General features: G+C 39.6%; 1 protein-coding gene and 1 long non-coding RNA gene across 2 annotated transcripts; one reads left to right on the forward strand and one right to left on the reverse strand.

The window, feature by feature from the left end:
- Positions 1-772: 772 nt before the first annotated feature.
- On the forward strand, positions 773-12,335 carry LOC133564553 (uncharacterized). The gene is made up of 2 exons (XR_009809299.1): positions 773-10,567; positions 10,631-12,335. It is a non-coding gene; the product is annotated as an uncharacterized LOC133564553 (long non-coding RNA).
- LOC133564552 (TRPM8 channel-associated factor homolog) lies at positions 1,502-16,839 on the reverse strand. The gene is made up of 12 exons (XM_061918926.1): positions 16,706-16,839; positions 15,876-16,570; positions 10,619-10,835; positions 10,240-10,531; positions 9,865-10,166; positions 9,574-9,748; positions 9,383-9,477; positions 7,764-7,974; positions 6,995-7,231; positions 2,326-2,549; positions 2,140-2,253; positions 1,502-2,043 (listed from the first exon to the last, which is right to left on the reverse strand). The coding sequence occupies exons 2-12, from the start codon at positions 16,520-16,522 to the stop codon at positions 1,801-1,803; spliced, it is 2,757 nt and encodes a 918-aa protein (XP_061774910.1). The 5' UTR covers positions 16,523-16,570; positions 16,706-16,839; the 3' UTR covers positions 1,502-1,800.
- Positions 16,840-20,537: the final 3,698 nt, after the last annotated feature.

A 20,537-nucleotide genomic window follows, 5' to 3' on the forward strand; every position in this document is an offset into this window, starting at 1 on the left:
ACTAATGGTTGTCATGGTGACAAAACAAGAGTGCCCAAAGAGTCCAAAAACCAACAGAATATAATCAAACAAAACATGATTACAAAGACATGACAATTGACCACCACTGGTTATCACTTCCAGGAAGAAATCACTTGTCGGAATACAAGCAACACTACAGTGATTAGATTAATGTTTGTGTAAGAATATGTACACAAAATCGTTATGTAATTTTGTTATTGTTTACCAAAATTCAAGAAATAACTCTTTTAACAATTGTAGTTTTTACTTTCGTTTGGTTATTTTGCACTATTTAGTTTATTTTGAACGTAATAAAAGGGAATTGATTTAGAAAAACTTTATTGATCCTCAAAGGAAGCTGTTTGATACCCAGTAACTTAATTGTAAAATTATAAAAATCTCAAGAACTACTGTGATCTGCATAGGCCGTGTAGGGAAATGCTAAGAGCGCCGTCCATCAGGGGGCGCCATGCCAGTGCCACACATGTTGGAGGGGAAAAAAAAAAGTTGGTACTATTATTTCTAAATACAAAAAAATAATCCCACGTTAAATAAAATGCAAAGTAAAGCCTATTTAATAGAAATATTATTTGTTACAACATAATGCCCCCCCGCACAGTGCGCCCCCTCACCTCCCGTATCATGACTCTTTTTGGACGTCACCATATCAAAAAATCACCACAAGATGTCAAGACGGCCAAAACTGTCAGGTGCCCAGGGAAGAAAAAAGAGAAAAGAAGAGGAGAAAAGAGAAAAAGACAGAGGTAGGTAACGTTAGTCTACATGAAATTATTTGTCTGTTACAGAATGTGATGGTAACCTGGCTTTTTAGCATTAAGCTAATGTTACATGATTCGGCAATTGCTAACCAATAAATAGCTAGTTCTGTTTTAACGTCGGGTTGTTTTAACGTCGGGTTAATATTGTGGAGAGGGCTAAATTGTTAATGAAAATAACAATGTAACGAGAGTTTGCTGCAAGAAAGACTAGGAGGGTAAGGCTGTAGCAGGTGATGTGAGGTTGATGAAGGGGTGGTGTACAGTAATTTGTAAGTCATTCTAGTTAATGCCATATTAAAAAGCACAAATAGAGAACTGTGTAGGATCCCCTTTTTTTGTAATAGTTTTTAAGTCATACTGGTTTGATATTTTGTTTTGTGCAGTGCCTTATTTATATTGCATTTTTAATGTATTTTATGCAACTTGTTGACACATTTTATTTTGTGTTTATGTATGTATAAACGAGGAGGACATGCAAACTCCACACAGAAAGATCCCGAACCCGGGATTGAACTCCAGACTACTCAGGACCTTCATATTGTGAGGCAGACAAACTAACCCCTCTTCCACCGTGAAGCCGTTTTGGTGACTTTTATCACTGATTTACATTTTGAATCATGCATTCAATAATTCATACTGTATATTAAGCCTGTAATTGACACATATTTCAAGTTCATACTATTAATAATGAATACTAAATAACTGAAATAGCAGAGGTGTGATTTATTTTGAGTGTAATTATTTATTGTTTCTTTTTTAATGGCTGTTAATAGAGCCATGTGGTTGTAGCTCAGTAAAATCATTGCTGTCATCTTTATTATTCATGTCATTAATATATACTGTAAGAGTCATTGTTTTACCCATATAAAATGAAAACTTACATCTATGAGAACCTGTTTGGGAGGGATACCTTTCAAAGAGTAGTTTAAAATATGTTAACCATGTTACAATGATAAAACAAATGGAGTAAAAGCAGCGACTCTAAGAGATTCCCGCACTCAAGTCTACACCAGTCAAACGTTTAGCCATGCTTGACCATGGGGTGGTCAGTCCAGGCAGGAAGTTGGGATAGTTTCTCCTCAGTAGCTCTCTCTATAGGCCAGCTCCAGGCCTTAAAGAACCCAGAGAGGTTCATTTTCACCGTCTGCGAGAAGGTCTCGGCATAAAGGTTCATCTTTCCATTGTTGTCCTTTGGAATGTTGCTTATGGTGTGGTAAGCAGCAAACACGCTCTTGAAAGCATCCCAACCAAATCTTTCCTGGAGCTACATGAAAGGGAACACAAGTAAATTATTCTGTGTGAGGTCACGTGTAAGTGTTTTTTCAGTTAAAGTTTACCATAAAGAGTAACAGTATCTTACCTGTAAGTATGTTTCCAGAGCCACCCACATCGCCCACTTGCTTAGTGGCTTGCCCCCTTTTACAAAGTCCTGCAATCGACTCTTTCTTTTGTCTGGAGTGATTGCGCCGTGAGCCTGTAGTGAAGGAGGCAGTGATGTAAAGCATGAACGGTTAAGGGTCATGTTAAGAACACATAAGGACTTTACCTCTGCCCTGTTGATCCCTAACACCATTTCATGCACATACACTGACCAAAGGTTGCATGTGCACTCTGTGGTGTGTGGTCGGAACTCCCAGCATGCTCTCTGCTGATTGTGTCCAAGCTCATGAATTGCCCCCCACAGACCTTTGCTCTTGGCATGCTCAATATTGACCAGATTAGCTGCTGAGGACTTGTGCATCATAACTGGGTATCCTGAATGCATCCACCCTGAGGATTAGAAAATGATCAGCTACAATAACGCTCCCCGTGTGGGCCACAACCAACATGTCAAGTGGAAATAGTGTGAGTCAATAAAAACATAAAAAGGTAACGCTCTTCCTGTGTTACGGCCCTAAGTAGTGGGGCTAAAAAAGTACTACAATGTATTTGGTGGATCACTCTTCCATGCACAGCTGTGTGCGTCTCTGTGGAGCTGCCCTCGGTGAGTCTGGAAAAAAATCCCTTACGACACAGGTGTCACAGCCTCAGGGCCCAGGGCCAGATCTGGCCAGGGACATAAAATGATGTGGCTGGTCGAAAGCCTGGAAATAATATGCGCAAATTAGAGATGCGCGGTTTACGGTCTCATCCGCGGAGTGTCCCCCCCGTGCGTCGGTAAGGTGGGCGGGGTTGGGGGCGTAAAATATATTCAGGAAATGTCACGGATACAAAGGATTCTGGGTATTTGTTGTGTTGCGTTTATGTTGTGTTACTGTGAGGATGTTCTCCCGAAATGTGTTTGTCAATCTTGTATTGTGTGGCTTCACAGCGTGGTGCATATTAGTAAGTGTTAAAGTTGTTTACATCACAACCATCAGTGTACTCTGTATCACCCAGTATGCCTTTCAATCTTGGACGCACAATTGCGGAAGCTGCACGCAACATGTTGCCGGACCAACAATTGGTTCGTACATGTTGTTGAAGGTGTCTAAGGCAATGGCTTCACAGCACGCCCATTTTCTTGTCATCAGGATGAACGCTATTGGATAGTCGCAAGAACGTTAGCGGCTCCAATTATCTTCATTACTCTGTGAATCAGGTTTAAATAGCTCTGTGAGTGGGAAAGGCGGCCAACCTCTGATGTATTTCAGCTGCCTGGCGGTTGGCAGGCGGGTACGGTCCTGATAAAATGTTGGTTCGGGTAGACGGCGGGTGGATGACGACTTTGGTGATGCGGTTGCGGATGATATATTTGCCTATCTGCGCATCTCTAGTGCAAATAGTGTTTTCTTGATAAAAGTATTCATTGTTTCCATTTTGACAGAAAAAAATAGATGTGTTTAATGCAACTGCATATCTTTTAAACTTTAAAATTATCCAATAATGCAACAAATTTTATATTATCATACATTCCAAACATTAAACATCTGCTTAACTTACGATTTTAAAGCAAGTTATCCATTGAATCGTACACTGCAAAATTAATTTTACGGTAAAAAAATTGGCAGTTCATTCACCAGAAATTTACTGTATAAGAAAATGCAGTAATTAGTTGTAAAAACAACAACTGTAGATTTTACAGTAAAATTCTAGCAACTGAGCTGTTAGTCTTTTTACTGTAAAATCTAGATTTATTTTTTTACAGTGCAGTACGTAAAATAAATGAATGGATGGAAGGATGAAATCCTATCAGTGTTTTGTAAATTACTTTTAGAAAAAAAAAAGAAAGTTGTTATGAGCTTGCTGCAATGCAAATCGTTAATAAGCAAATGCCAGCAGTTTATAATGATATTGCTTGGACTTCTTTATTACTATGGGCCTGCTGCAATGCAAAGCGCCCATTCACATGCTACACAGTAGCAGTGATGAGAAAGCAGCACATATTGATACACCTATCTTTTATTCTTCTTCTATCTTATTCTGCCGCGCTTAATACAAGACAAACTGGCCAACGAACCCCTACATATCTTATACCGTCAGAAAGGTCTTTATTGTGCGATTTTTGTACCTAGTATTACAAATGTTTACACCAGACTCATATAACTTGGTATGTGACACTTATTAACTGTTAATATCCTAACATTAGCATGCTAGAAAGCTAACATTAGCATGCTAACCTTTTCAGCTAATTAAACACTTTTTCTCTAATTCCGCGGCTAGACACCTTAGAGTCATATAACTTGGTATGTGATAAATGCCGACCAACGACCGGAGATTCACCGCACAGACAGCAGGCCCATCAACGTTTTCTGTGGGAATTTTCTAGTTAATTATAGTTACTTGTTTCTTTACCAAAAAAGTAATTGAATTACCAACGTAATTACTCTGAAATAAAGTAATTAATTATTAGGGAAATCCGTTACTTAAAAAAAACTTAAAATATCTGGCATTTGCAGTTGAAAGACATTTCATATAGTGCGCATTGTACGTGTGTCTATGCTTTTAGAAGGGGAGGCCTGTTGCCTAGTGGCTTGTGACGTCATGTAGGGCAGTGGTTCTCAAATGGGGGTACGCGTACCCCTGGGGGTACTTGAAGGTATGCTAAGGGGTATGTGAGATTTTTTTAAAATATTCTAAAAATAGCAACAATTCAAAAATCCTTTATAAATATATTTATTGAATAATACTTCAACAAAGTATGAATGAAAGTTCATAAACTGTGAAAAAAATGCAATATTCAGTGTTGACAGCTATATTTTTTGGGGACATGTTCCATAAACATTGATGTTAAAAATTTATTTTTGCTAAGAAATGTTTAGAATTAAGTTCATGAATCCAGATTGATCTCCATTACAATCCCCAAAGAGAACACTTTAAGTTGATGATTAATTCTATGTGTAAAAATCTTTATTTATAATTGAATCACTTGTTTATTTTTCAACAAGTTTTTAGTTATTTTTACATCTTTTTTTCCAAATAGTTCAAGAAAGACCACTACAAATGAGCAATATTTTGCACTGTAATACAATTTAATAAATCAGAAACTGATGACATAGTGCTGTATTTTACTTCTTTATCTGTTTTTTTCAACCAAAAATGCTGTGCTCTGATTAGGGGGTACTTGAATTACAAAAATGTTCACAGGGTTTACATCACTGAATAAAGGTTGAGAACCACTGATCTAGGGTTTCAACGAAGCTGTGTGTGTTAGCTTTAGCTGTTAGCAGTGGGAGTGTGTTGGCTCTGACGCCAGTTCTTTATAATCTTTTCAGCGGATTGTGTTACCTTTGGTTAATAGATTGAATATGTTTCGATGGCTGTCATATCTTGTACAAACGGTGTATTGTATGAATGGCAAGTTTGTTACTTCCGTCATTGAATGTTGTCGCGTATGCTGTCTGCTGTGTCACAGTGTGATGTTGCCTCTTCCTATTAGATATCAAGTTTATTTTAGTGCGATGCTGATTGTTGCTTTCACTATAGCAAAAATATATTTCCTGCATAGAATTTGCTGCACCTATGAGGCTGTCTTGTTGTTGACGTACTGTAAATAAAACCACATCAAAATAGGCGTTGCACGTTCCATCAAGCTATCACTGACAGCATTGTAATGGACCTTAAAATAATTAATTTGATTACTTGTTACTCGTAAAAGTAATATCGTTACTAACACCGTTATTGAATAACGCCGTTAGTACAAACACCGATCCTTATACATTTATATTCATACATATTATTGTTACAAACGGCCCTCTTAGGGCAGCCATAACTGCAGTGTGGTTAGAGTGTCCGCCCTGAGATCAGTAGGTTGAGAGTTCAAACCCTGGCCGAGTCACACCAAAGACTATAAAAATAGGACCCATTACCTCCCTGCTTGGCACTCAGCATCAAGGGTTGGAATTGGGGGTTAAATCACCAAAATGATTCACGAGTGTGGCCACCGCTGCTGCTCACTGCTCCCATCACCTCCCAGAAGGTCAACAAGGGGATGGGTCAAATGTAGAGAACAGATTTCACCTAGTGTGTGTGTGACAATCATTGGTACTTTAACTTTAACTTAATGTAGCCATCGATGAAAACAAGTTTGACACCCCTGCCCTATGACTTGTTGTTGACTTTCCAATGGACAAGACTCCCACATTATCTGTTCATTTGAAAATTCAATAATTATATTCACTTAACATCCATTTTGTTTTTACTTGCCCGATTGTGGATTTTTATCAAGGGATGCCGTGAGTATGTAAAGCCCTTTGAGACTCTTGTGCATAGATACATTTTGATTGATTGATTATATGTATAACGATTGATTTAACATACCACACAACTGACTGCTATAGAGGAATGGAAATGTAGTCGCAGTCTGGTGTAAGACATCCATCCATCCATTTTCTACCGCTTATTCCCTTTTGGGGTCGCGGGGGGCGCTGGCGCCTATCTCAGCTACAATCGGGCGGAAGGCGGGGTACACCCTGGACAAGTCGCCACCTCATCGCAGGGCCAACACAGATAGACAGACGACATTCACACGCACATTCACACACTAGGGCCAATTTAGTGTTGCCAATCAACCTATCCCCAGGTGCATGTCTTTGGAAGTGGGAGGAAGCCTGAGTACCCGGAGGGAACCCACGCATTCACGGGGAGAACATGCAAACTCCACACAGGAAGATCCCGAGCCTGGATTTGAACCCAGGACTGCAGGAACTTCGTATTGTGAGGCCGACGCACTAACCCCTCTGCCACCGTGAAGCCGGTGTAAGACATACGTTATTCAAAATTTTCAGATGACATACCATGAGAAATCTGCACATCTGCGACAAATCGTTCTTTACGGGCATATGTGTGTGGTTTTGCAGCCAGATCAGCAATGCTTCTCATGATGGTGTCCCACAACTCCGCCAACAAATCTGGCCGATCTAGCGTCCGTACGACATCTGAGGGTACAGTTAGGATAATGTTCTCAAACTCCAACTCTGCCCAGGGGGAAGGAGCTGTGCGCCGTAGAGACCAATCGACTGGTGTTGTGGCACCTGAAATGAACACCGAGCGAGAATATAAATTAGGCACCTCTCATAAGTGTCCATTTTTAAACTGCGTTCCTGTATTAACAAGGCTGTCAAAACATTGGATTAAAACATTTTTGACTGGAGGCAAGACACACATACAGTATGTGGATATTCACTTGTTTAGACAATAATAGTTGTGTGTGAGTAAATCTTTACTGCTATCCAAGCTTCACACTTTAGTTGGTACTTTAGAGTGTAAGTGTCTTCAGATATTAATAAACTGAAAATGATAAACTTCAATGAACTGTCCCATCCCTTCAGAAATATACTGTCGTAAAAATGGATTCTGAGGCGTGAGGCATGTACTCACTTGTAATATACTTTATATAGTGCAAATAGCTTACTACATCTTTACCAGTATTTAAGTGATTTAAAATAAGTAATACATCTTAATTTTCCTGTGTATAAAACATCTTTCCTTCTTATTTTTACAAAAATGAACAAATATAGGATTAGACAGCTCATACATGTACAGTTTCAATCAAATCCTACTCACCAGATTTATAATAAGGCGCAGGCACAGCTATCTGCACTTTGACCTCTAGGCCTTTTATTTGGGTTTTTGGTGGGGCCACCAAGTAGACCAGACCCCCCCATAAGTTCCACACCAGCAACATCTCTGTGTTAACGGGAAATCGTTCATGAACTATAGGAGCCCTCTTCAAGTTTTCATGCTGAAGATGGTCTGTTTGACAACCAATTTGGACCTGTAGTGGATGTACAATAATGCAATGTGTATATGTGATTATTTTACAGACAAGCAAAAACATTGCATCACCATCAACAATGCTTAAAGTGACACTTTATCTCTCTAAAAAAGTTAGCGACTTAGAAGTGAATTGAGTTGCATCATTATCAAAGTAACTAACTACCAGGAAAATTAACTATTACATTACTTTAAGTTGAAGTCTATACAATTTCCTGGCTGTTGTTCCCCCCAAATAATACAGGCGATATTTTAATGAAACTGAACAATATATGTATTTTTTTCTCTCTAATTTTTCAGTCAGGTGTCGCCACAGTTTAGTTTTTACTCAGATAGCCTTTCCTGATGAAATCCTCTCAAATATACAGGCTTTGGATATCAGATCTAATAACTTCAAGTTCCTTGTCATGACCATGCTCGTGAGATGGACATTCATTGATCTAAATATTTAGAGGTCTTACAATAAGATATTATAAAAATACTCGGGGGGAGCGCAGATTTCCACCAGGCTCTATTCCTAATATTAAAGAACCCTTTTAAACAAATCCTGAATCCAGATGGTGCTCTGGCTCACCCACAAAATCTAATTCCTTGTTCCTTATTCCATTTCTGAAATTTTCTGAAAGTTTTATCACAATTTGGCCATCAATTTTTAACTATGTTGCTAACTATCTAACTAACTGACAAACACCAGGGAATACATAACCTCCTGGTTATTATGCAGTGCATTTTGTACGGTATATTTTGACGTTATTGTTTGGTATTATCATATATTAATCAATCAAAATGTATTTAATTAGCCTTTATCACAAGTAGGCCTTGGATGCCCACAAATTTTGCTCAACAATACAATGACCTAAAAATTATTGCCATTAAATATTATTTTCAATAGTATTTTGAGACTTACTGATACTTGTGTCAGTCTGGGCTCTGGCTTATTCATTCATGTTTTGTTTTATTGTGGGGACAGAAAAGCAAGCTCAAATAAGTAACCACAAGTAAAAAAAAAAAATTCTAAAAACCGCAATCCACAATTTACGTAATTTGTAAGTGACTTTATTAAAAAAAAAAAAAAAACAGGCCCAAAGTTGCTTGTAATAGGCGTTGGCCTGATTGGCAACACTGCCTGCAATGGCTGCAACGCCATGGTGACGTAGATCTGGATAAAACATGGTATCGGTGATTCAGATGGCCCTCTAATCACTTGTTCCTTTTCCCATTACGGACATTTCCTGAAAGTTTCATCAAAATCAGCCTGCAACTTTTTGAGTTATTTAGTTAATTAACTAGCTAACAAACAGACAAACTCTGGGGATTGCATAACCTCCTGGCCAGTTCTTATTCAGGTCTAAAATGAAAGGCACCATTTTTATTTTTTCCCCGTGTTCATTTGGATTTGTGTGTCATACCTTCCATCCCTTGTTGACAATTTGTGCAGGTAACGCCATGTAGGTCTTCATGCCGGGAGAGAGGTAGAGACCTGTACTGATCCACTCATCCCTTTCTGACGCATAAACCATGATTTTCATTTTATTAAGTCCATGTAATATTGGACGGTACAGAGGTTGAACGTTCAAATAGCACAGCAACAAGGTCTAACCTGCAGTGTTGACGTTCAATGGAATTGTGTAGTCGTAGACAACAGGTAGCTGAGGATTCTGCTTGATTAGGTAAGGCATCAGACTGTCAGGATTGGGGCTAACCTTGTATACCTCTGCTCCCACACTGAGGAGGAGGTGGTCTTTCGGAGACTTCACTGGGCAGCTGTCACATACCTTCAACGTGACCAAATAAATATAAAGATCTAACAATGGTGATGATGGTTAAGTGCGATTTAATGCATGCAACTGCTGTCTTTGCTCTCATGAGTTTATCCAGGAACCTAACTTACCTGAGGCATACCTGATCTTTTCACGACATTTGTGAGGGTGGACAGGACCTGATTATATGGGCAGCAGTGGTGGGCATTCATCTTTAAGAAGGTCGCACAGTCCTTTCCAAGCCTTTTAAGGCATTGCTCCTCATGCTGGGTAAGTTTCTCTCCCTGAGTTACATGAGCAGCAAAGCGCTGCAGAAGGTGGCGGAAGTGGTAGGTGTCTTTGACGGTCTTGTTGGGCACAGGGGCCTTGAAGACACCTCCCTTAATGGTTGCACTCAACAAGCTTAGACCCATTGTGTTGAGGATTTTGTTTCCTGGAATTATAGGCAGTGTCAATTATAAAATGATCAAGTCATACTATGAAGCTGATATGGTAGAGTGTAACACCTGGGAACTCTGTAAATGGGTTTTGGTCTTTGTGTTGTTGTGCCCAGTACCAGGCATGGCCACCAATCAACAGGCCTCCCCCCTCTGCTACAAAGTTGTGGATCTCCTCTGCATATTTGTCATTATATGCTGAGCCCACAAACACACTCAGGTCTTTCCGGAAGTCGGTCTTCTCACACTTGAAGCCAGATTTCTTGAAATGTTTAAAGACGTCTTGTTTCTCGATACCAACAGTGCCATGTCGGTCATTGGTTAACCAGTGAATTGCGTTGTTCCAAAATGGAGCCAACGACTGTGAAGAATTTGGCAGATCAGAACACAATAACAAGTGAAGTAACAAAAATTAGTTTGCTTAGCATACCGTCTCTTCTAAAATTACCTCTCTTTGCAGATACCCTTCATGGCTCACGACAATAACGCGCCCCAGCCCATAATAGGAGGCAGCCAAAAATGTCCGTCCATCGCCTGCCATTGCCACAGGGAAGGCAAGCTGGCCATGAACAAGAATCTCAGAAGCAAGTGCTTTACCAGAGATGTCAAACTGGGATATCCCATGTAGCAAGAACTCCAGGTCTTTCTCAAAATCCTTACCAACACTGTATTTAAAAAGAATAGAAGAGAAAGCTTCACTGTCATTGTTGCATCCATCCATCCATTTTTCTACCACTTATTCCCGTTGGGGTCGCGGGGGGCGCTGGTGCCTACCTCAGCTCCAATCAGGCGGAAGGTGGTGTACACCCTGGACAAGTCGCCACTTCATCGCAGGGCCAACAGAGATAGACAGACAACATTCACACTCACATTCACCCACTACGGCCAATTTAGTGTTGCCAAACAACCTATCCCCAGGTGCATGTCTTTGGAGGTGCCAGTTGAATGAAAAGTGGTTTTGCGGTAGATTCAAAGAATGAAACTAACACTGCAAAACTAACACTGCAAAACTATTTAAAACTACAAAAACACTCGGAGAGCACAGACTCTACTTCCAATAGTAAAACTCCTGAAACTACACAGTGATCCAAATTACCCCCCAAAATGTGATCATTTGTACCTTCTCCCTTTTCTGAGTTTTCCTGAAAGTTAAATAAAAAAGTTGTCAATGACTGATAGAGCTTTCTATAGCAGAATGAAAGGAAAAGAGTGACGCCTCTTTTCAGTCATCTACTGTTTTTGTCTTTTTGGGTGAAGGTGGGACCACTGCAATACATATAGACAAAGAAGTTGAAGCTCATTGTAGAGTAATGTGGTGTCTGTTGATATTACCACATATCAAAGTTTGTATATGGTGAATGTTTACATTCCTCTTGGAGAAAGTGGACAATCTGATTTTCGGTAAATAAGGGTATATCATTGTGGGAAGGTGATAAAGTATGGCCATCACGTTTACGTACAAGTGGACTAGACTAGTTCACACAAGATAAAGCCTCATAAATCCATCCTTGGTATGCAAAGAGATAGCCGCATCTGTGAGAAGGGACTGCATGTTTAAGTTAACGCCAACAATTAAGTTATGACATAAATCTGAAGTATTAGCACACCTACACACTTTAACATTGCCCTACAAGGTTCAGAATGTATGCAACTTGCATAGCATACACTCAAAGACATAAGATGATCCCATTGGGGAATATAAAACTGCTGGTTTGGCTTTTCCAAGGTAGGGGGAGACACATTTTGGTTAAACCTCCTCCAAGTACTGCAGTCCTGTACAATGACACTCGTTCGACAATAAAGAAACTTTTAGTTCAATGATGCATCACCGGCGTCTCCTTTGATCCTTTACAACGCCACATCGCCCTCAGGTCCAGACGAGGACGACAAGATCAGCAATACACATCCGTAACGAGGTATAAATTATTTGTATTAACCCCAAAATATAATAATGACAACTTCCTTATCCCATTTCGGATATTTCTGGACAGATGAAAATCAGCCTTTAAAAAAAAAAAAGATGTCCTTTTCTTTGAGGAAGGATGGGAATTGAAAGAGCTATGTAGTGATTCAATGTTTTTGTACCTATCTTTTCCGGACCACAGATTTCAACCATAATTCCATATCCGTTTGCTGATGCCACTGGTTTGAACACTGTCTGGTAGTTACTCCTCGAAAAAGATGAGTTACGACTGCTGTCGATCTCTAGCAAAGAGAAGCTAACTGCTTTTAACCTCCAGGCTTCAAAGCCGTCAAACCCAAACAACATGGGGAAAAAAAGGCTTCTACTGCTACATTTGCAGAAGAGGAGGATGTGAAAGAGAGTCCAGCATCAGGTAGCCTCCAAGAAGTAATAATTATGCTACATAATATGGGAGCCAGGCAGACCCAACTGTTTGCTAGGCTTGATAGTGCGAGGACATGAAATACTTGTCCAAAAAATATTAGGAAGTGAGGAAGGATACTGCAACACTCCGTAACCAAATGGATGGACTGTAAGGAAAAGTGATTGGACTACAAGAGAAAGTGAATGTTTAAAGAGGCACCCAAGTCTCTCTCAGGTGACCGAACTTCTCACCCTATCTCAAAAGGAGATTGCCAGCCACCCTTCTGAGCAAACTACTTTCGGCCGCTTGTATCCGCGATATTATTCTTTCGGTCATGACCCACACTTCGTGACCATAGGTGAGAGTAGGAATGTAGATAGCTTGGTAGACCGAGAGCTTTGCCTTCTGGCTCAGCTCTCGTTTCTTTACAACAATGCGGCAGAGAGACTGCAATACTGCCCCAGCTGCTAACAGAACAATGAATAATTAATTTAAAAATAAAAAATTATACCATAAGTAAGTAAAGAAATATTAAATACATAAATCTGCAACATAGCTATAGTGTTTTCTATTCGAGTTCCAGTACTCTGGAATGCCCTAACGGTAACAGTTAGAGATGCTCACTCAGTAGAAATATTTAAGTCCCATCGTAGAACTAATTCATGCACCCTTTTTAGACCAGTTCATCTGCTGTCTCTCGTTCTGCTCTGCCCCCCTCTTCTGCGTGGAGAGGTTATCAGGTGGCCACAGATCAGTTTGCATGGAGGATGCACTAGCTCTATGCAGCAGTCGGTGACATATCTGCACTGCTGATGTGTCTACATACAAGAGCATCCACTGCTGGCCTCACTATGGACTGGACTCTCACGTTATTAACTGTATCCACTCGGCATCCATTGCACCGGTCACCTAAGGGGGGGGACCCCCCCCCATCTGCGGTCCCTTTCAGGGTTTCTCATTTACCCATTAGGCTGAGTTTTTTCATGCCCTGATGTGGGACCTGAGCTGAGGATGTCATTTTGGTTTGTGCAGCCCTTTCAAAGGGCTGCACAACGGCTAAATAAGTAAACATTGATTGATAAATAATGATTATCTCTTTTTTTTTTAAAGATTTAAAGTATTTATGTATATTTGTTTTTTCTTTCTTAAGTATTATACGTGCATACAAATGTTTTAAATTAGATTTTCCTATATTTTATATTTCTCCTCTTTTGTTGAAAAAAACTGTTGTACGTTGTTGGGTGGCAGGTTATAGTTTGCTTTGCACATAATTTTAGCTCTTTGCAAATGCACTAAATCGTTGAATTTTCAATATTTTGATTCAATAAATACAGGTTTTTATGTTCTCTATATCCAACATTATGTAGTATTGTAATTGATCTTTTTTGTAACACCCTTAGTGAATGAAGCGCACATTTGTAGTTGTTTCCCCATATTTCTATACGATAACTCAGATATGGTAACACTAGCGAGCAGTAGAGTGCCCTTGTTGAGGCAGTGAATCGAACCAAAGGGAATAAATATTTATATCAATAAGCTTCTGACCTAACGCAACGCTGACATCGCCGAAAAAGCAAGTGACTTAAGGAAACGGGAGAAAATTCAAAGCACCAACCGTAAAATCTACATCAAGTTAAAAAAGGACCGAATGATACCAAAATACTTGTTGTTAAAGACATTTAGGAACAAATACTGAAGATGACATAATCTCGACGACAATGACAAAAACAACACAACTCTTAAAGACTTGTTGCATCTGAAGCCAGGTGCAACGCCAGCTACAAAAATAGCAGATTAGGACAGATTCTACAATATTTAGTGGATTTGTTTCAACACCTTCCATCCATCTATTCATTTTGTACCGTGTGTCCCTTTCAGGGTTGCGGGGGAGGGGAGAGCTTGGAGAAGCGGCAGGATTAAGTCTAAGATTTGTTTCCTTCCACTCCTTTTTAGATGTGTTGAAATGTACAAATGTAACCACATGATGTTCCTTAATGTAACTTACAAATCATAACCTCAACTTTCTGAATTGTTGTGGGTTATGCGTTTCCCACCTAGGCCTTCAATGATGTCCGACTTCAATTGATTACTTTTCAAAATACCATAATTTATGGCACCACATGACCATTGCTTGTGAAATACTATTCAGAAAGACATTTACACCCCAATGGAGCATTGAAACACATCAACAGTGTACAAAACAGATTATTTTCATTTAAAAATACATGAAAATTCATTAGCAATTAAAACATATCTTATGTGGTACTGTCAAAATTAAAATAGCAAAAAACATATTAAAAGTCAAAAAATGTAATATTTGAACTCACAATTTCTAGGATCTATTCAAGGCAATATAAGCCAGTGGTACTTCTTGTCGACGGGTTATTCGAGTGGAAATGGCGAGCATTTAATCGGTTTGGGAACGCTTCGGGATTCCCCAAGAAGAAGTTGCTAATGTTGCTGTGGAGAGAGAAATCTGGGGGTCTCTGCTCTAGCTGTTGTCCCCGCGACCCGATTCCGGATAAGCGTTTGAAGATGGATGGATAGAACAGCTGAGCTAGCTTCCAGGGTTAGCCGACATGGTCTCACAAGATGTAGTTTCTCTTTAAATATCCTTCTTGAAAATGGCCTTGCAAATATATATCTGCCCCCTAATCACCGTTATGTTCTCTTTCTCTGCTATCCCAGTCTGGCTACAGTGCAACACTTCCTGCTTCCTGCTAAATTGAAACTTGTGATTGGATACTCTGGAGTGACGAGTGTGTATCCAATCACAGTCTCGTTAACATCAGGCTACTTCGATAGGCTACTGTCAACAACTTGTGATCTGATTGGCTATAGCAACTGTCTCTCAACTCTACATGTTCTCAAATTCATCCGCTAACGGTCCAATGAGTATCCAATCACAGGACGCGTAAATGTCACGTTCAACATTTGGACATCTAGAAGGCCTTACTGACAACAACTCGTGATCTGATTGGCTATCGCAACTGTCTATCACTGTATGTCCCCGTTCACTTACAGTGCACAGACGCCCCCGTTGTTGATTCTGACGGCCTCTGACAGATTTGGTACAGCATGGCAACATAAGCTAGCTGAATTCTGATTGGATACAAACTAAAACTTAAAAACAACAGCACTACAACCAATTTAATATGACATGAAGAGAAAATTAATACTTTGAGATATTTAGGGAAAGTAAACAAAAAAATATTTTATTTTTAATTATGATCATGATTTGTGGTTATGTTAGGCCAGCAAAGAAGACCTTGTTGGCCCTGACGTCACACCAAAGGCTGTTCCCTAACAAACACACCCACACAAACAGACATGATAAAATTGCAAACATACACTACAATAATAATAAAATGTACTTACACGACGCCCATCCAGGAAGATGGAATCTGAGGGTACACAGGCAGACATTCAGCCTCCCCTTGATGCTCAGAAAAGTAAATCCCGGCCACACCAGAAAGTTTATTCCCTCCAAACTGAAACAGAGTGTTTTCCTTTGGGTGATTTGCAGCCCAATTCCACGCTTGCCCTCCGATCAACACTCCCCCACCATTTTTCAGGAAAGCCACCAGGTCCTTTACATCTGTACCAAGGCTGTAGGCATCTGTTACATACACACCGACATTTGAATTCTTTTGGAATGCCCCCACAACTCTGGTTTGGAAACTGGATCTGCTGAGATAATCAACCACTGCTTTAACGCTTGTGTGGACGTCCACTGACGGGTTCTCTGATCTCTCTCCTCTCAGCCAGGTCAGTGCATTTTCTACGAGCGCAGCGACTGTCGTCAGGTAGGCCTCATGACCCAAGACCACAATCCTTCCGGAGCCATACTGAGAGGCGGCCATCAGGACCTGACCTTGGTTGTTCATAACCAAAGGAAAGGCATGGTCTCCTGTCAGAATCAGGTTAGAGGGCACAGGAGGGCCACAAAGGTCCACCTCATTCAAACCTCTCATCAGAGCCAAATAGGCACCCTGCGGGTGATATTGTACTGGCTGCCTCGACATGGTGAAGAATAATCTTGGAAATGTAGTTCCAGGACAAAAAATACATTCCTGTGAAAAAACAATAGAGGTGGTTATGTTTCAGTTATAGTAAACATATTACAACAGACAAACTCACAAGATCACAACTTTGTTAGCAAGTGAAATATAAGTCGAAAGAAAAACATTGCTAAATAATATTCTTACCAGAGTCAGCAGTTGCAGTCAAAGAAACAGGGAGCAATGTGAAGCAGTAGCCAGGTGTACGCAGACTTAGTAACACAACAGAGGTGTGGCAAGTCAGTGCAACCTATTGAAATGGCTTCAACAAAGAATAACAAACCTTACTGGACACAGTAGATCGCAAATAACATGTCTAACAGGATTGCTGTGTAACATTATTTTCCGTCTTGAGGAAGGCATACGCCCTGGTAAAACTCGTCAAGTCATACTGTAGTTTCAGTCATCTACTCAAACAGAACTCAAGTTGTAAAAATGCAAGTTTAATCTGTTCATGAAGCAATACAACATAAGCATATATGGCGCTGACAAAGTATAAATAACTATTGTAGCACTGTGACTTTTCAGATACTTATTGGGGGACAGTGGTAGGATCGAATAAGCTCTGCTTCTTACTATTTCCTTTTGGACCATTACTAGTTTGAGCTAGTGTTGTACTAATATTTTGGTACCGGTACCATTACTTTGATACTTTTTGATACTTTTTTAAATAAAGGAGATCGCAAAAATTTTTATTTTTGGCTTTATTTGAACAAAAAATCTTACGGTACATTAAAAATATGTTTCTTATTGCACGTTTTTCCTTAAATTAAATAGTGAAGATACTAGACAACTTGTTTTTTATTAGTAAGTAAGCAAATGACCGGTACTTTTCAGAAGTACCAGTCATTTGTACCGAATATGATTCGTTACTATCGTGGTACTATACTAATACCGGTGTACTGTACAACCCTAAGTTGAGCACAAATGTGATTGATTGTGGTTATGCATTTGTAATATGATCTAAATCAAATTTGAAATGCATTAAAACTTAGCATTAGCATCCTAACATTTAGTAAAAGCATTTAAATGATCAGAGTGGTTTGCGAGTGAGTAAATTATCCACCCAAAATGGGATGTAGGATAAAGAAAAAAATGGATAGTGGATCAAAAACGGCACGTTTACTCAACGCCTCGTTACACAACCTGCCTATTCAGTTTCAGGTAAGATATTACATAAACATCCAACATATTAAAACAGATTAATCCCCCATAATTAGTAAAGCACAAAGACGACAAACCAATACTTAATACCCTACTTAGTTTTGGTATTGCTTCAGCTCTCTGTTTCCCCGATCAAACCATTTGTGGATTTCCGCATTTTACAATACATTAACATATCTAGCAGTATGATCCCCCGGAAAAGTTTGATCGGAAAATTTAATCTGAACACATTTCTGAACTGACCAATTATTGGGAAAGACTGACAGTGCAACTATCGGGTGCCGAATGTAACAGTTCAGTTACACTTTTCTCGCAGATCTGTTTCTCATATATAACTTATATATAAAACATTGTCCTTTACAATTATAAAAGCTTTAAAAAAAAAATCTACTACTCTGCTAGCATGTAAGCAGACTGGGGTAGATCCTGATGAAATTCTATGTATTGAATAAATACAGAATCGTTTTGAATCGGAAAAATATCGGTTTTGAATCGAGAATCGTGTGGAATCGAAAAAAATCGATTTATAATCGAATCGCGACCCCAAGAATCGATATTGAATCGAATCGTGGGACACCCAAAGATTTGCAGCCCTAATAAACATCCAACGTATTAAAACAGATTAATCCCCCATAATTAGTAAAGCACAAAGGCGACAAACCAATTCTTAATACCCTACTTAATTTTGGTTTTGCTTCAGCTCTTCGTTTCCCCGATCAAACTATTTGTGGGTTTCCGCATTTTACAATACATAAACATATCTAGCAGTAAATGCTAACACTGCTGTCATTAGTTCACCAGAAAACATGTCAAATGTGTACCTTTGCAACAATTAAAGTGAACTAAAGTTACACAAACAAAAATTCTGTGAAACTTAGCTTTACCTGCTTAACTTTTGGTATGATTCCCAGAAAAGTTTGATTGGAACATTTAATCTGAACACATTTCCGAACTGACCAATTAATGGGAAAGACTGACAGTGCAACGATGGGGTGCCGAATGTAAAAGTTCAGTCACACTTTTCTAGCAGATATTTTTCTCATATATAACTTACTTTTTTCTGATATTTTGTCAGGGACTTGCATCTCTGAGGTAGTTGTGACCCCAAGATGCAGGAGGCCGAGAAAAGTATTTTATTATCCTCAAACACAGGAGGAGCCGCACACAGCATGCAGCTAAAAGTCTGTAACATAATCACAATCCTCGAGCCCTGACGAATGGGCAAGGCAGGCATAAATAGCAGCATGATTGGCAACTGTAACCAGGTGTGCCAAGCTGCCAATCAGGGACAGGTGAGGGAAACAAGCGCTCAGGAAGACATGCAGGAAGTGGAACTAAAATAAGAGCGCTGACAGGAAATAAACAAACACAAACTAAGGAAACATAAGACGTGAATGTGATGGGATCCTAAAATGGGATTTAGGATGAAGAAAAAAATGGATAGTGGATCAAAAACGGCACGTTTACACAACGTGTGGTTACATAACCTGCCTATTCCGTTTCTGGTAAAATAATACATAAACCTTAGGGGTGTGGGAAAAAATTGATTCGAATTTGAATCGCGATTCTAACGTTCGATTCAGAATCGATTCTCATTTTTAAAAAAACGATTTTTTTATTTGTTTATTTATTTTTAATCAATCCAACAAAACCATACACAGCAATACCATAACAATGCAATCCAATTCCAAAACCAAACCTGACCCAGCAACACTCAGAATTGGAATAAACAGAGTAATGGAGGAGACACAAACACGACACAGAACAAACCAAAAGTACTGAAACAAAAATGAATATTATCAACAACAATATCAATATTATTTAAATTTCAGCATAACTGTGATTAAAAATCCCTTATTGACATTATCATTTATAAAAATAATAAAAAAAGAAGAATTGTGTCACAGTGGCTTACACTTTCATCGCATCTCATAAGCCTGACAACACACTGTGTCCAATGTTTTCACAAAGAAAAGATAAGTCATATTTTTGGTTCGTTTAATAGTTAAGATCACGGGTACAAGCGGCCGAAATGAGTTTCCTCCGCCGGGTGGCGGAGCTCTCCCTTAGAGATAGGGTGAGAAGCTCTGCCATCCGGGGGGAGCTCAACGTAAAGCCGCTGCTCCTCCACATCGAGAGGAGCCAGATGAGGTGGTTCGGGCATCTGGTCAGGATGCCACCCGAACGCCTCCCTAGGTAGGTGTTTAGGGCACGTCCAGCTGGTAGGAGGCCATGGGGAAGACCCAGGACACGTTGGGAAGACTATGTCTCCCGGTGGGCCTGGGAACGCCTCGGGATCCCCCGGGAAGAGCTAAACGAAGTGGCTGGAGAGAGGGAAGTCTGGGTTTCCCTGCTTAGGCTGCTGCCCCCGCGACCCGACCTCGGATAAGCGGAAGATGATGGATGGATGGATTAATAGTTAAAACAAATTTACATTATTGCAATCAGTTGATAAAACATTGTCCTTTACAATTATAAAAGCTTTTTTTTTTAAATATACTACTCTGCTAGCATGTCAGCAGACGGTGGTAGATCCTGCCGAAATACTATGTATTGAATGAATACGGAATCGTTTTGAATCGGAAAAATATCGTTTTTGAATCGAGAATCGCATTGAATAAAAAAAATCGATTTGTAATCGAATCGCGACCCTAAGAGTCGATATTGAATCGAATCGTGGGAACCCCAAAGATTCGCCGCCCTAATAAACATCAAACATATTAAAACAGATTAATCCCCCATAATTAGTAAAGCACAAAGGCGACAAACCAAATCTTAATATCCTACTTAATTTTGGTTTTGCTTCAGCTCTGCG

The sequence above is a fragment of the Nerophis ophidion genome, linkage group LG13, assembly GCF_033978795.1.
Source record: "Nerophis ophidion isolate RoL-2023_Sa linkage group LG13, RoL_Noph_v1.0, whole genome shotgun sequence".
Taxonomy (NCBI): Eukaryota; Metazoa; Chordata; class Actinopteri; order Syngnathiformes; family Syngnathidae; genus Nerophis; species Nerophis ophidion.